At 43.9% G+C, this 17934-nt stretch overlaps 1 protein-coding gene across 1 annotated transcript in view; it reads right to left on the reverse strand.

The window, feature by feature from the left end:
• Positions 1–6300, reverse strand: part of LOC138969667 (uncharacterized) — an 11046-nt gene extending 4746 nt beyond the window's left edge. The window contains exon 1 of the mRNA XM_070342525.1: positions 6269–6300. Within this exon, the coding sequence (XP_070198626.1) occupies positions 6269–6300 (32 nt within the window). The remainder of the gene's footprint in view (positions 1–6268) is intronic.
• Positions 6301–17934: the final 11634 nt, after the last annotated feature.

Consider the following 17934-nt stretch of genomic DNA (forward strand, 5'->3'; position numbering starts at 1 on the left):
CGCGTGTATCCACGGAAATCACAGAACATTGAAAAAAACCGGACATGTATCACGGTGAAGAAACAAGATAACTGGATGTTTGGTATTACGTCAATGTGCCAGGTTTCATATGACGTCACGTAGCATTCTGTTTATTTTTCGAAAGTCTGACGTCTGCTGCGGATAGTGATTTCGCGTATGATGACTACGGTACATCTGTGGATGATAAGAGAACAAGGATTGTTTCAGAGCAAATGCCAACGACTAAATGTTTCAGACTGGTAACTTCATTTCAACATTGCATACAATGGACGTTGCATAGGGAAAGGAGAGTTTGTTGATTCTGTGCAAATCATTGGAAAGACCGTCTGCTAGAATGCACCTACTTGAATTCTGCAAGGTTTGTTGTCCGTTAAAGAACTGGATTTTACACGGAATGTATTTCATGTACCAGAAGCAAACCTGGCCAGGGGTGCGTGTACTTCAGACACGTGGAAAAAAACAGAAACACGCGGTGTTGTTGTGGTAAATATGAAATGGATATTGAGCAACTTCCTGCAAAACATTACCCGATGATCGAAAAAGGGCCGTGTGAGACTATCCAATCACAACCCTCAATTTCCCCCACGTGTCTATCATAATAGCAATATATATACAGCTATATCGGTCCTGAAACCTAGTAACTGCCAAAGGTCAGTTATGTAATTTTAGTGTCGTATGCTTGTAAGCCTTAGACGGCTTACTGAAAAGATTGTTTTCCCACCCGGAGCAGTCTTTTGTTCACACACGGAAAAGAAAACACTCAAAGAGAGTCGACTAAATTAAAAATCAATATAGAGACACAATACTGTTAATTTCAAAAGCTAACCAGCAATGTGAATATGCTAGACTCTAGCGTTACTAAAAAGAAGAAAAAAATTCTAGCGTTACTATGCTTAAAATCTCGGATGAGGACGTTGCTTTGTTTTGTCCTTTATAGGTTTATAGACGTGATCTGTCATTGCAACTACCGGAACTTCTTTTCTCATCTTGATTGACGAAAAACCAAAGAATTCTGGGTTAAAAGCATGGCTTTCAAGATTACATTGTTTTCACATCTAAAGTGTGATCATCTTTCCCTACATTTCCGACGGTTTTACTACACATTTCAAAAGCTATTGCTTTGTTAAGGGAAACTACAGCTTTTTTTTTTGCGTTTTTATTTTCTGTTCCTAAAGGTACAGTCCTTCATGTAAAGACATATCGTCTCACCAGCTCATGTTTTGTCAGCCTTTTTCACGGGAGTTTTCTTATTTTTTTGGTCATACACTCTATTTTCCCAATGCTTGGAAATTAGGGTCGCTTCCTCCCAGTGGAAAGCTAGCAGCAACAAGAGTGGCGCTACCCAGGTGTGTGCGTGTTGAGGTGTAATCAGCCACCTGAACTGATGGCAGAATGACCGAGGTCTTTTACGTGCCACTGTGGTGACACGGGGGTGGGACATGGATACCGTCTCTGAGTCTATGTACACATAAAGTTGACCCGTGTCCATCCCTGCTGGGATTCAACCCTGCGACCTTAGGATCACAAGTCTAGTGGTCTACCAACTGAGCTACCCGGGCCCACCGAGAGCATCTCTCCAGTTGGAACCATACCAAAACTCAACATTCTGGGTGCTATGTGAGATGAGCAGGCCTTTTCTTCTTCTTTTTTCTTTTCTCTTTTTTTCAAATGAATTCATTTCATAAAGCTATGCCACTTTTTGTCAATATTTTATCAAAATACAAACCCCACTCTGCAAACAAAACACTCTGTTTTTGTTGTTGTCTTGTGTTCTTTGTTTGTTAGTTAGTTTGTTTGTTTGTTTGTTTGTTTGTTTGCGTGTTTGTTTGCGTGTTTGTTTGCGTGCTTGTTTGCGTGTTTGTTTGCGTTTGTTTGGTTGTTTGTTTGTTTGTAAGAATGTGTTTTTCTTAAATACGCGGCCTTGTCAATTTGGTAGGCCTGTACACACGATTGAATCTTTTGGATTATTGATATGCTACAGCCTTGCCCAGTCATGCGTGGACGCGGAGTGTTTTACGAGGCACTCAGCCTAACACTAGTCTAGTTAACTTTACGTTTTGTTTCTAGAATTACAAAAGAAAGAGGAAAGAATAGTGAAACAATATCTGCAAATGTCAACGTTGAAAGACGTCGTTTTCCATTCCATGTGACCCCAACCCCCCCCCCCCCCCCCCCCCTCTTTCACCTCCGACTTATCTTTCTTTTCAGTACTTTATACTATAAAGCAAAATGTTTTTAATTTTATTAGGAGCTATGGTTGCCAATGTGGTGTGTGTGTGTGTGTGTGTGTGTTTGTGTGTGTGTGTGTGTGTGTATGTGTGCGTGCAAGCGCGTGTGTGTTCGTGCATGCATGTGTGCGTGCGTGTGTGTGTGTGTTCGTGTTTGGGCACTTATTTTGGAGGCATTACGCACACAAAACTGACCAGAATGAAGTGTTGGGTTTTGTTTTGTTTTGTTTTGTATTTAGTAAAGAGAACCGAGGTCCTCACAACTAATAAAGCATGAATGGTCTGCTGTCACAATATTACAGGGACTATGGTATGTCTCACGCTTTCCTTCTTCACTCGATCGACCTTAGTAACTCAAGCTAATGAAGCTGTGAGACATAATTGCTACTCAGATTTTGTCGTGGGACAGATTTTTCTTCCACACTCGATTAGTTGATGTCTCACTGAGCCTGACGGCTTCGTTATGGTAGGTTGGTGGGGGAACATTGAATGAATAACGACGTGTTTGAAGGTTGGCATTTAGTATTTACAAATATTGATTCAATGTTTGTTCTCTCTCTTTTGGGATTCTAACAGAAAACACACGACAAATTTGTCTCACAACCCCTTTACTTATTACTTATTTCATCGTCAGAGTCACCAATATAAAAACAATATTTTTTAAAAAGGCCGCACGTTCAAACGGTGTAGCCTATTCATTTGTGCGAAAAAAAAGAACGGCTCAGAAGATAATGCCTGCAAAAGTAAGAAATCTTCACATTTCTTCCCAGTTTCAAGCGAACACAGCAGACGCACAAACGTCCTTAACGGTAGGGCAAAAAAAAAATAGGTGTGGTTAAGGTAACATAGCCCCAAAAAATAGGGTAGGAAGGTAGGCAATCACTTCTTTTTTTTAAACTTTTTTTTCTAATGTGCACAAATTAAACCTACTTGACAGAGAAATAAGTGTGCGAATCGAGCGCTTTCGCTTTCATTGCGTTTTCTGCGCTCGTTTTCTTGGTTTTTTTGTGGTTTTTTTTTGACAAATGTAAAAAAAAGTTATAGGGTCGGCCCAAGTACAGAGAAGTAGTCCTTGGGTCGGCCCCTAAAAATAGGGTAGGTCGGGTTACCGTAACCATACCTATTTTTTTTAGGCCCAGTGAAAGTTTTGCCACCGTTAATTCAAAACTGACTGTTCTTAAACTGCTTCTGTTCTTGTTTTCCCAAGCATGCTGATAGTTTTTGTCACAATCGAGTATTGTCGGAGAAACCCGCCACATTTGTTTCTTGAGGCGGCTCAAAAGAGACGTACTAAAACAGAGGCGGCTCAAAAGAGACGTACTAAAACAGAGGCGGCTCAGATGGTCGAGGAAGGGTCCAACGTGGGATTAAAAAACAAAAACAAAAAAAGTTCGATAAGAGGCTTGTGCCACTTGACCATTACACCGCGGTATCGCTTTCCTGTCATCTGTCTTACAGGTGTTATAAAAGATATGATCGTTTATTTAACGTCCCTCTGTGAAAACATTGGCGACAAGCAAAGAGCGTGTTCTTCCGCCAGTTGGGTAGTCAAGTAAAAATTACCTTTGATCAGGCGGTGTAGAATTAGGCTTACTTCCGTTTTACCGACTTACCGGAAACCGTTGAACTAAGCAATTTACGGCAGTCTCGCGCAGGGCACGAGATTGCGTGAGTGCGATCTCCTTTCTACCAGGAAACGCACTTGGCGCAAAACACTTCCCCGGAAGTCCACTTACACGAGACACAGCCACTTTGGGTCGAATCATTATAGACTCCGTTTTGCGTTATTTGTGGGAAGCGATGCCTGCTCCTTGATTGGGCAGAACTTGAAACGCATAGGGATTGTCTGCAAACATCACGTTGCCAAACTTGTTTAGCGGACTGGCCGAGAATGACTGCAATTCTGTTTCTTTACGGTTTTATATCAAAGAAGACTTTCCCGAGTGTATCGCCACATCAGCAAGGTTTAACCGGGAATGGTAAAGAGAGTGATAGTAAGAACGATACGACGTCAACTCTTTTTGTGCAAATGACGCAACCGTAAACTTCACTGACTGACTTTTTCAGTCCAAGTTTTCGAGTGTAGGTTATATCCTGTTCTGTCTTGTTGTCGTTCTTTTTGTCTCAGTCTTTTTCTCTGTCTCCACCTTTCTCTTTCCCTCTCGCTATCTCTCTTCCTCTCTCTCAAACACACACACATATAGGCATATACACTGGCACCCACACACACGCAGGCACACAACACACCGGCATGGCAGACACACACATTCAGACACACACATTCAGACACACACATTCAGACACACACATTCAGACACACACATTCAGACACACACATTCAGACACACACATTCAGACACACACATTCAGACACACACATTCAGACACACACATTCAGACACACACATTCAGACACACACATTCAGACACACACATTCAGACACACACATTCAGACACACACATTCAGACACACACAGAGGCACACACGCTGTGGCACTACCGGGTACACTAAAGAACCAGTTTAGTTTTCATTTAAATAATAAATGAAAAAAACCAGCACCCATGCAGTCAACCCTAACCGTAACCCTAACTGTTTAATACACACACCACTCTGACACAGGCCTGTCATTCCCATTATCACCAATCTCTGGGTTTCTAAATCTAGCATTGGTACTCTCACTCGGGCATCTCCACTCTCACTCTGGCACTACTACTCTCACTCTCGCATCTCCACTCTCACTCTGGCATCTCCACTCTCACTCTGGCACTACCACTCTCACTCTCGCATCTCCACTCTCACTCTGGCACTACCATTCTCTCTCTCGCATCTCCACTCTCACTCTGGCATCTCCACTCTCACTCTCGCATCTCCACTCTCCCTCTGGCACTACCATTCTCTCTCTCGCATCTCCACTCTCACTCTGGCATTACCATTCTCTCTCTCGCATCTCCACTCTCACATCTCCACTCTCACTCTGGCACTACCATTCTCACTCTCGCATCTCCACTCTCACTCTGGCATCTCCACTCTCACTCTGGCACTACCATTCTCTCTCTCGCATCTCCACTCTCACTCTGGTATCTCCACTCTCACTCTGGCACCATCATTCTCACTCTGGCATCTCCACTCTCATATCTCCACTCTCACACTACCATTCTCTCTCTCGCATCTCCACTCTCACTCTGGATCCACCATTCTTACTCTGGCATCTCCACTCTCACTCTCGCATCTCCACTCTCACACTACCATTCTCTCTCTTGCATCTCCACGCTCACTCTGGCACCACCATTCTCACTCTGGCATCACCACTCTCACTCTGGCATCTCCACTCTCACACTACCATTCTCTCTCTCGCATCTCCACTCTCACTCTGGCACCACCACTCTCACTCTGGCACAACCACTCTCACTCTGGCATCTCCACTCTCACACCACCATTCTCACACTGGCATCTCCACTCTCTCTGGCACCACCATTCTCACTCTGGCACTACCATTCTCTCTCTCGCATCTCCACTCTCACACTACCATTCTCTCTCTCGCATCTCCACTCTCACTCTGGCATCTCCACTCTCACTCTGACACCATCATTCTCACTCTGGCATCTCCACTCTCACACTACCATTCTCTCTCTCGCATCTCCACTCTCACTCTGACACCATCATTCTCACTCTGGCATCTCCACTCTCACACTACCATTCTCTCTCTCGCATCTCCACTCTCACTCTGGCATCTCCACTCTTATTCTGGCACCACCACTCTCACTCTGGCACAACCACTCTCACTCTGGCATCTCCACTCTCACACCACCATTCTCACACTGGCACTACCATTCTCTCTCTCGCATCTCCACTCTCACTCTGGCACCACCACTCTCACTCTGGCATCTCCAATCTCACTCTGGCACCACCATTCTCACACTGGCATCTCCACTCTCACTCTGGCACCACCACTCTCACTCTGGCATCTCCACTCTCACTCTGGCACAACCATTCTCACACTGGCATCTCCACTCTCACTCTGGCATCTCCACACTCTCTGGCACCACCATTCTCACACTGGCATCTCCACTCTCTCTGGCACAACCACTCTCACTCTGGCACCACCACTCTCACTCTGGCACCACCATTCTCACACTGGCATCTCCACTCTCTCTGGCACTACCATTCTCACTCTCGCATCTCCACTCTCACTCTGGCACTACTATTCTCACTCTGGCATCTCCACTCTCACTCTGGCACCACCATTCTCACTCTGGCATCTCCACTCTCTCTGGCACTACCATTCTCACTCTCGCATCTCCACTCTCACTCTCGCACTGCCATTCCTATTCTCGCATCTCCACTCTCACTCTGGCACTACTATTCTCGCTCTCGCATGTCCACTCTCGCACAACCGCTCTCACTCTCGCATCTCCACTCTCACTCTGGCACTGCCATTCTCACTCTCGCATCTCCACTCTTACTCTGGCACTATTATTCTCACTCTCTCATCTCCACTCTCACTCTGGCACAACTCTTCTCACTCTGGCATCTCCACTCTTACCCGATACACAAAACGGTACCAGTCAGCATAATACCAAATTAAATTATACAAGATAGTTTGGTTATCTACCATTTACATTGATTAATTTTGAGTCACCTACCGTGTGGTCATTCTTGTGGGGTGGGGTGGGGGTGGGGGGGATAGAAGACACTGACAGTATAGATAACCTGTTCTGATGACATTTCTTCTCTCACAAAGTACACGAGAACATAAATGAGAAAGAAACTGGCTTACCCGATACACAAAACAGTACCACCTGTTGGGGATAGACATAGGTGTACCACGATCCAGGCGTGGCTATTGGCCCCAACTTGCCCACATCACTCGCAAGCTTCGCGGGGTTTAGCTTCGTGCGCCGAGCTGTTTACGAAAATAGACACTTTTTGCCGCATATTTCTCCATGCCGCACCTCTTTTTCTATAATCGGGATCGTTAGCTTTTTTTCTCTTCCTCATATTCTCCATATTATATTCCTCTGAGCAGCAGTACCGTACGTGCTTGCTTCCGAATTCCCCGAGTGATTTGCGTGACTCGACAGTGATAGGTTTGTCAATGTTTACTATGGTTTGCCCGAGTTCAGACGATGTATCATGGATTTGTAAATTGCGCTGAAGGACAAAAAGAAGAAAGGGGTAGAAGAACTTCTGACTAAGAAATTCCAGGAGAGAGAGAGAGAGAGAGAGAGAGAGAGAGAGAGAGAGAGAGAGAGAGAGAGAGAGAGAGAGAGACTTGGTTGGTTAGTGCAGGGATATGCTGAGAGAGAGAGAGAGAGAGAGAGAGAGAGAGAGAGAGAGAGAGAGAGAGAGAGAGAGAGAGAGAGACTTGGTTGGTTAGTGCAGAGATCTGTTACTATCTCTGGTTGTTGGTTCTTTTGTCTTTCTTTATTTGGTGTTTAACGTCGTTTTCAACCACGAAGGGTTATATCGCGACGGGGAAAGGGGGAAGATGGGATAGAGCCACTTGTCAATTGTTTCTTGTTCACAAAAGCACTAATCAAATCTTTGCTCCAGGGGCTTGCAACGTAGTACAATATATTTACCTTACTGGGAGAATGCAAGTTTCCAGTACAAAGAACTTAACATTTCTTACATACTGCTTGACTAAAATCTGTACAAAAATTGACTATATTCTATACAAGAAACACTTAACAAGGGTAAAAGGAGAAACAGAATCCGTTAGTCGCCTCTTACGACATGCTGGGGAGCATCGGATAAATTCTTCCCCCTAACCCGCGGGGCGACGGGTTAATGGTTACACTGCTAAAGTTTTGACAAAGTGTTTACAGATCAGTAATCGAGACGAGAGTGGTGTATGTCAGTCAGTGTGTGTGTGTGTGTGTGTGTGTGTGTGTGTGTATGTGTGTGTGTGTGTGTAGTGTGTTAGTAGTGTGTGAGTCCGTGTTTGTGTCAGTGTGTACACAGTGTGTGTGTGTGTGTGTGTGTGTGTGTGTGTGTGTGTAGAGCGCTTCCAAGAAAACTCATGCACAGCCTCTACATGAAACTGTATAGGCCTGCAACATACTTCACTGAGATGCTATAATTATTCATAATCCTCAGACGTGTTTTTTTTATACATGTTTTTGATGACGTCAAATCCGTTTTTCCTCACTGAAAGTCGAGGCGGTACTGTAGCGACTTCCAGTAACCACTGCGGAGTTTTTATCAGTTTGACCCAATGCAGGCTATATAGCCTGGGATTGCTTTTAATAATAATAATGATATGGGAGATTTATAGAGCGCTTTTCGTTCTCTAAGCGCGTTACAATGAAAAAACCCATACATATACATACAAAGCAAAGCAAAAAAGCATGTGCAGCAGCATTCAGCACACAAGCTTTCAAGTCTGAAGCTTCAAAATTAATGAATAAGTATGTTAATTAAAATTGTGATTATAAATCTTCTTTTCGACAACAGATTTAAAAATCATTGCATTGTATTCATTATCATCTAATGAATCCCAAAATAAAATACTTATGTTGTGTGTTTGGAGTGAAAATGAGCAAAAAATTAACGCAATTTCGGGCAAGAGAGAGAGAGAGAGTGTGTGTGTGTGTGTGTGTATGTGTGTGTGTGTGTGTGTGTGTGTTTGTGTGTGTGTGTGCACGGTGTGTGTGCGTGCGTGTGTGTGTGTGAGTGTCATTCTGTGACTTCCGTCCAAAGATTGATTAAATGCATTGCCAGATTTCGCTTTACGCGACTTGTTTCGCAACGTCCTTCAACCGATGTGGCTATGCCGGTGGGACCGACAAGAGAGAGAGACTTATGGGGAGAGAGATAAAGCAGTGTGTGTGTATGCCCTGTGTATGTGTGTGTGTGTGTGTGCGTTCGTGCGTGCGTTTGTGTGTGTGTGTGTGTGCGCGTGCCGTGTGTCAGTGCGAGTGTGTGCGTGCGTGGCTTGTATGTGTGCGTGTGTGTGTGTGTGTGTGTGTGATCGTGCCGTGTCAGTGTGCCGCATGTGTGTGTGTGTGTGCGTGCGTGCGTGTGCGCGCGCGCGTGTGTGTGTGAAATTGATGAAGCGACAAGAGACAACGTACTGGCGTGGCTGATTCTGGTTCAATACCACCTTTAAACTAAGGCACAGACTCCTTCCCATGTAGGCTAAACAGGTCGGCTCCCCGTCTCACAGGCCAGTCACGACGATGCATGGCATATAAGACCATCCTTCCACTTCGACACTACAAAAAGTGAACACTGAGCCTTGGTGCTCTCATGAGTGCACAGTGGGATTTTATTTCATGAGTTAATTTCTTTTGATGAATTAGTTTAGGCTGCTACGAAAATTAATTCTTAAAAAAATGCATATAGTGAACCGGTTCAACATAGGAAGCGCCGTCAGGGGGTTGCTTTGGGGTATGTGACAAAGTGGAGGGATGGTCTTCTCCCGCGTAAAAAGCCTGGCTAGACTCACTCTGCGATGGTGGTCCAACTTGAACTTCTTTGGACGGAAAGGCCGGAGTGTGGCTTTAAACCGAGGTGACGTAAGCATATGACCTCAGACACAAGTATATGATCTCAGTCAGTACATGTTCTAATTACTTCTGCCGCAGATCATAGTTTTCCTCATATTCATGACTTCATATGACCTAATTATATGTCGGGCCTGTTGAAAATTTGAGTACGTGATAAAAAAAAATTTAAAAATGGAGAAACTGAACCATCCACGGCAAAATGGTTTTTTTCCCCCCAGTTGATATTGTCAGGTAACAGAAGATCAGTCTCAGAAATGGCGCCAATTGTAATCAAGTTGTTGTACCTTCTCAGTCCCAACATAGTTCTCCCGCTATCTGGACCGCCAGAATGTGGCGCACCTGCAATTAAACTTGGAGCTTTTTACCTGCACACCTTTTGTTCCAGTGATTCCAGATGGGTGCGCTGTTGTAAGCGTGTGCACGCGACTGACGCGACGGCCGTGCGCTCGCATGCAGCTCAAAGCGCATGAAAAATGGGCTCGTGTGTTTACACAATCCATCCGTGGAATTTTGGGCTGAAAATAGCAGCTTCAACTCTGTCGGAAAAGAAAGTGGCGCTCGGAATAGGCCTCTATGGCACACCTCAGTAGCCTATCAGCCAAACTGTGTGAAGTGAGGTTGAGTTAGACCAAAGACTTGGTTGTACTTCCAGCGCTCCACGCACACGGTTCTACACTGAACAGCTCGGCTGCGCCGCCGTCTTGCCTTATTGCTGTACTATCTGTTGTTAAAGTAGTCTATGAGTCTTCGGCATCCCCCTCCAAAACTTTTCAATTATCCTCACTGAAGTGTGGGTGGGAGGGGCGATTCCATTGTGGCTGTGCGCTTGGAAATCAAAACAACAATGCCCGCTGCAGATCCCGTCCCCTTGTCCCAGTGACGATTACTGTCGGCTAGTGCTCAGAGAGGGGTGATCGCAGGCGAAAAGAAGGGTCCACTGTGGCCGGTCAGATGGCCGCGCGCGGCATTGCCACTACAGTGCTGGCAGTCCCATTTTTACAGGGGGGTGTACGGTATTGGGGGAACCAGCCAGTCAGCCTTATCACCTAACCAAGATGGCGGAGCTTCCAATTTCGCATCGTAGGTGAGAAAAAATGTTCGCTTTTGCGTACTTTGTCCATTCTTTTCTTGTATCGTTCTGGCCGGCGGTGATCTTTTTCGTAATCTTTCCTTGAGATGCAAGGTAAGGCGCTTAGGTATGTGTCGTTTCGAAAACTTTTAACCCCCTTTGAAAAATGATTGGGATGGGGGCTGTGTTTTGGCCCGGGAGGTAGGTCGACTAATCGGATGGAAAAGGAAACTGCAAGGCCCTCTCTCTCCGACAAATATAGCCATCTTTTGTGTAAGGACTTCTTCTTCTGTGGGGAACATGAAGTTATTGGGTTTGAGCCGGATTGTGTTGGATGTTGTGCGGTGTTTTGGGAAGTTATGATGGCTGTTGTGTTAACTGTTATCACCTTGATTCGCATAATGAGCCGCGCCAGCTAATCTGATGCTACGGCCCCTTCTCGCTTCACCTCACACACTCCAAGTTTGCAAAGTTACTGGGAAAAGATTTTCTCGCCGCGTTTATCATTCTTTATGTGCATTTATGCTTTGATGTCGAGTTTGGCTTTCGTTGAGTGCAGTGCAAGTGCACTTCAAAGGTGTGAGTCTGGGTGCAAAGTGTCGTCTGTCAAAAGTCGCGTTGGGGTGTGGAGGGGGAGTTCGGATCCAAAGAGGAACAGCTAGAAAGGGAATTAGTTGAACTTGAACGCTTTTCGCTTCTGCTTGAGCAGTAGGTAGAGAATGACAGATGCTTTTATTTTCTTTTTTTCTTTTTCTTTTCGAAGCTATGACTGTATGAAACTTTTATCTTTGAGTTTGAGTGAATGTTTTACTTTCAAAGTAAGCTTAGTGGAAAGTTTATCAATTATCATTTGTTGTGCATAACTGTGATTGAGTTTAATAGGGATACAGCATGAAGAAGGTGAAGCCCTGTGCCTAGTCTTCATCAGAATTCTCTGCCACGCATCATTCTATTTTAAATTCTGGGCGTAATGAAATTTTTCTTCCACTGGTAGAATTTATTCATCATCATAGCTTTCATTATCATAATGTTATTCTGTCTTCTGTATTATTTTTTCACAGTATGTTATTTGTAAAAAAAACCCACAAATTACATACACGTGCAGGGTTTAGCATGGGAGAAAAAGGCAATGTGACATTTGTCCCCCTCTACCAAATTCGGATGGGACATAGTCGAAGGCAAGTAGCGCTTTGACCAAAGATGCAAAATGGTGCAATATGGTGCCATCTGAGAATTAGCCGCTATATTGTGTTATCTCTGTATAGATGTGTGTGTGTAATCCGATGTAAAGTGTACATTTGGTGGCGCAGTGGTATGTTATCTCAATGCGCCCTTTGACGCACTGAAGGGAATTGTGATGGGACATTTTCAGATTTAATGGTGCATGGTGCACTAGTAAATGAAACCCTGCATGTATACCTTCTTCTTCTGCGTTCGTGGGCTGAAACTCCCACGTACACTCGTGTTTTTGCACGAGTGGAATTGTACGTGTATGACCGTTTTTACCCCGCCATTTAGGCAGCCATACGCCGCTTTCGGAGGAAGCATCCTGGGTATTTTCGTGTTTCTATAACCCACCAAACTCTGACATGGATTACAGGATCTTTTCCGTGCGCACTTGGTCTTGTGATTGCGTGTACACACGAAGGGAATAAGCCACTAGCAGGTCTGCACATAAGTTGACCTTGGAGATCGGAAAAATCTCCACACTTAACCCACCAGGCGGCCGCGGCCGGGATTCGAACCCTCGACCTTCCGATTAAGAGGCCGACGTCTTACCACCCCGCCACAGCACCCGTCTGCATGTATACCTAATCACAATATTTCTGTGGTGTGAATGAGAAATCGTCAAGATGAAGTAGAATTCATGTCAAACATACAGGGGTGGGATTTTCCAATTTCAGCAGACAAACAGTTACAACAGTGTTGTTGCCAGGCCTCGGTCTTCAGTCTCTGAAGCATTCCTTTCTGATTTGACGCTTTGGACCAAACCTTGTCCGGTCGATGGACCGATAGTTTTTACGTTTTGGTGGTCAACTGACCGATACATATTCGTACAAGGCGGACAAGGTCTGCAATGAATGGAATGGAAGTTGCAAAGTCGAAAAACAAACCCTGATCGAAATGCTCATGTTCCCTACGAGTGGAACAGTAACAGTATCAATCACTATCACTACAGTGGAACAGTGACAATATCACTATCACTACAGTGGAACAGTGACAGTATCACTACAGTGGAACAGTGACAGTATCACTATCACTACAGTGGAAGAGTGACAGTATCACTATCACTACAGTGGAACAGTGACAGTATCACTATCACTACAGTGGAACAGTATCACTACAGTGGAAGAGTGACAGTATCACTATCACTACAGTGGAACAGTGACAGTATCACTACAGTGGAACAGTGACAGTATCACTATCACTACAGTGGAACAGTGACAGTATCACTATCACTACAGTGGAACAGTGACAGTATCACTATCACTACAGTGGAACAGTGACAATATCACTATCACTACAGTGGAACAGTGACAGTATCACTACAGTGGAACAGTGACAGTATCACTACAGTGGAACAGTGACAGTATCACTACAGTGGAACAGTGACAGTATCACTATCACTACAGTGGAACAGTGACAATATCACGATCACTACAGTGGAACAGTGACAGTATCACTACAGTGGAACAGTGACAGTATCACTATCACTACAGTGGAACAGTGACAATATCACTATCACTACAGTGGAACAGTGACAGTATCACTATCACTACAGTGGAACAGTGACAGTATCACTATCACTACAGTGGAACAGTGACAGTATCACTATCACTACAGTGGAACAGTGACAGTACCACTATCACTACAATGGAACAGTGACAGTATCACTATCACTACAGTGGAACAGTGACAATATCACTATCACTACAGGGGAACAGTGACAGTATCACTACAGTGGAACAGTGACAGTATCACTATCACTACAGTGGAACAGTGACAATATCACTATCACTACAGTGGAACAGTGACAGTATCACTACAGTGGAACAGTGACAGTATCACTATCACTACAGTGGAAGAGTGACAGTATCACTATCACTACAGTGGAACAGTGACAGTATCACTATCACTACAGTGGAACAGTATCACTACAGTGGAAGAGTGACAGTATCACTATCACTACAGTGGAACAGTGACAGTATCACTACAGTGGAACAGTGACAGTATCACTATCACTACAGTGGAACAGTGACAGTATCACTATCACTACAGTGGAACAGTGACAGTATCACTATCACTACAGTGGAACAGTATCACTACAGTGGAAGAGTGACAGTATCACTATCACTACAGTGGAACAGTGACAGTATCACTATCACTACAGTGGAACAGTGACAGTATCATTATCACTACAGTGGAACAGTGACAGTATCACTATCACTACAGTGGAACAGTGACAATATCACTACAGTGGAACAGTGACAGTATCACTATCACTACAGTGGAACAGTGACAGTATCACTATCACTACAGTGGAACAATGACAGTATCACTATCACTACAGTGGAACAGTGACAGTATCACTATCACTACAGTGGAATAGTGACAGTATCACTACAGTGGAACAGTGACAGTATCACTATCACTACAGTGGAACAGTGACAGTATCACTATCACTACAGTGGAACCGTGACAGTATCACTATCACTACAGTGGAACAGTGACAGTATCACTATCACTACAGTGGAACAGTGACAGTATCACTATCACTACAGTGGAACAGTGACAGTATCACTATCACTACAGTGGAACAGTGACAGTATCACTATCACTACAGTGGAACAGTGACAGTATCACTATCACTACAGTGGAACAGTGACAGTATCACTATCACTACAGTGAAACAGTGACAGTATCACTATCACTACAGTGGAACCGTGACAGTATCACTATAGTGGAACAGTGACAGTATCACTATCACTACAGTGGAACAGTGACAGTATCACTATCACTACAGTGGAACAGTGACAGTATCACTATCACTACAGTGGAACAGTGACAGTATCACTACAGTGGAACAGTGACAGTATCACTACAGTGGAACAGTGACAGTATCACTATCACTACTGTGGAACAGTGACAATATCACTATCACTACAGTGGAACAGTGACAGTATCACTATCACTACAGTGGAACCCCTCTTTTCAGACTTTCTCCTTTTTACGACCCTCGTTTCTCAGATTATTTGTTCATAGTAAATTTACCTCCATTTTAAGACTCCCTCCATTTTAAGACTCCCTCCTTTTTAAGACTCCCTCCTTTTTAAGACTCCCTCCATTGTAAGACTCCCTCCTTTTTAAGACCTGATTTTCTCAGATTTTTGCAGGGCTCTTAAAGGGGGGTTCCACTGTATCGCTATCACAGTATCAGGGGACCCATGGTACTTGCGTTGCAGACCAGCTCTCTGGTATGGTCCAGGCATTTTTGGTGTTTGTCAAGAACCAAATCTTTGTCCTGTTGATTTGTTGTTGTTTTCTCTCATTCTTTGTTTGTGTATGACTGTGTTCAAAATGTATGATGCCTGCACATCTTTTAAGGGTTACACTTACAGTGCAGGTTTACTGACATTTTCATTATTTAGTAAGTCACTAAGTAGTAAGTGGCAGGGAAAGTAAAATGCCAAATAAATATGATACTGAAACAAAAGAGACTAACTAAAAGTTATTTACAATATAACAACTGGAAGCATTTGAGGCGAGGTGCATACCTCCGTTGGTATTTCCTTGCGTGTCAAGTGAGGGGAGAAGTTTATTCTAGTTGATAGCATTGTTCAGTACCTTGATGATATCCTAGTTGCGAAAACGTTCAACTGTGCAGATGATTATGCAAAACGTAGTAAAATACCTGTACTGGCAACACCTGTTTCAACATTGAGGTACTATGCTCATTGCTGAGAAGATCTACATGTTGTTAAGGTTATTCGACGGGCGCAGTGGCGTGGTGGTAAGACGTCGGCCTCCTAATCGGGAGGTCGTGAGATCGAATCCCGGTCGCTGCCGTCTGGTGGGTTAAGAGTGGAGATTTTTCCGATCTCCCAGGTCAACTTATGTGCAGACCTGCTAGTGACTTAACCCCCTTGGTGTGTACACGCAAGCACAAGACCAAATGCGCACGGAAAAGATCCTGTAATCCATGTCAGAGTTCGGTGGGTTATAGAAACACGAAAATACCCAGCATGCTTCCTCCGAAAGCGGCGTATGGCTGCCTAAATGGCGGGGTAAAAACGGTCATACACGTAAAATTCCACTCGTGCAAAAACATGAGTGAACGTAGGAGTTTCAGCCCACGAACGCAGAAGAAGAAGAAGTTAAGGTTATTCAAACTGTCCTGTCAGTGAACACTCGGCACAGCTTAGTACTAGTAGTACAGTGGAACCCCTGTTCAGACTCACGCTTCCAATATTTTGTTTTCTGTTTGCTGAGAACATGTGCTTTGCCTAAAAATACTGACCAATCAAATTCATGTCACTATGCTTATATAGCCACGCCCAAACAAGTGCAGGAACAGTTTGACACTGGAGCGCTGTCCAAGCTTTTTTTAAACGCACGAAATGCACGGGATTTGAGAGGAGTTTTGCGCTTGGCATTTTCCAAATAAGGATATCCTACTATGAGTACTACGCTGGAATACTACAATGAATTTTCAAACGGCTACACTGGCTTCGTCTTTCCTGATCGAAAGGGGGTGTATTGTTGATATTTGTAGATAATAGACTCTGCATTTTAATGGTCAAATGGCGATTTCGGTATAAAAATGTAGACAAGGACCTTTAAGACCTTTAAGACCTTGCCTTTTTAGATTTTCTGTTCATCAACATCTGTAAATTGACCTCCATTTTTGGCTCACGTAAGTGTAGCCTATGCGATGATAAACTTTGTCTGTCTGTGCGTGCGTGTGTGTGTGCGTGCGTGTGTGTGTGTGTTTGTGCGTGTGTATGTCTGTGGTAGAAACTCTAACATTTGAAGACGTCACATTACATTGACGTCACATTATGACGTAAGAGGGTTAGACGCGAAGGAAGTACTGAAAGTCTCGGTCATTATTATTTTGAGCGGGCCGAAACTAGTGTACATGCAGACAGACAGATCTAGATCTAGTGTCTCGCTTTCTTGCACAGTTTCACCTATTCTCTTTCTGTGTGTGTGTGTGTGTGTGTGTGTGTACTGTATGTGTGTGTGTGTGACGGAGTGATTGAGTTTGTGTTACTGTTTGTCGATTTCTTACGTGAGCCTTGATGGCTTCGCCTCTTGTTGAGTATTGTAACAAAAAGAGGACACAACAGTAACCTAAGGTCTGGTACATTCTTAATCAGTATAATGAGTATTTCGACAGCTTGTCGCTGCCTTCTTCAGGATGGTAAAAAGTAAGGCAACAAGTATTGTGTATTGTGGAATATAAATGAGATTCAATCAATGACAACTGTTTCGTAATTCAAGCCTTTGCTTAGCTTAAGTAGACTCTCCACAACTCTATTCTGCTTTGAAACTCTCTACCCTGAATGTACTGTATGGTCTCTCTGTCAATGGTATGATTGTGTGTGTGTGTACGTTTAAAAGTTTAACAATGTACGCCCAGTTTGCTTAGTGCTTTGGTTCTTGTTGTTTTAGGCCTAAAAAAAAACCATAGGTGTGGTTACGGTAACCCGACCTACCCTATTTTTAGGGGCCGACCCTATAACTTTTTAATACATTTTTCACAACAACAAAAAACAAAACAAAAACCCGAGTGCAGAAAACGCAATGAAAGCGAAAGCGCTCGAGTCGCACACTTATTTCCCTGTCAAGTAGGTTTAATTTGTACACATTAGAAAAAAAAGTTTTTAAAAAAAAGTGATTGCCTACCTTCCTACCCAATTTTTTGGCTATGTTACCTTAACCGCACCTAATTTTTTTTGTGGCCTTATCTCAGTTATATGTATGCTTGTTTGATTTGTGCTAGTTTATTTTAGAATGAATTTGTAAAGCGCCTGGAGCCAATTGATGGGACTCACGATATAGCTCAGTTGGTAGCGCGCTGGATTTGTATTCAGTTGGCC

The sequence above is a fragment of the Littorina saxatilis genome, linkage group LG6, assembly GCF_037325665.1.
Source record: "Littorina saxatilis isolate snail1 linkage group LG6, US_GU_Lsax_2.0, whole genome shotgun sequence".
Taxonomy (NCBI): Eukaryota; Metazoa; Mollusca; class Gastropoda; order Littorinimorpha; family Littorinidae; genus Littorina; species Littorina saxatilis.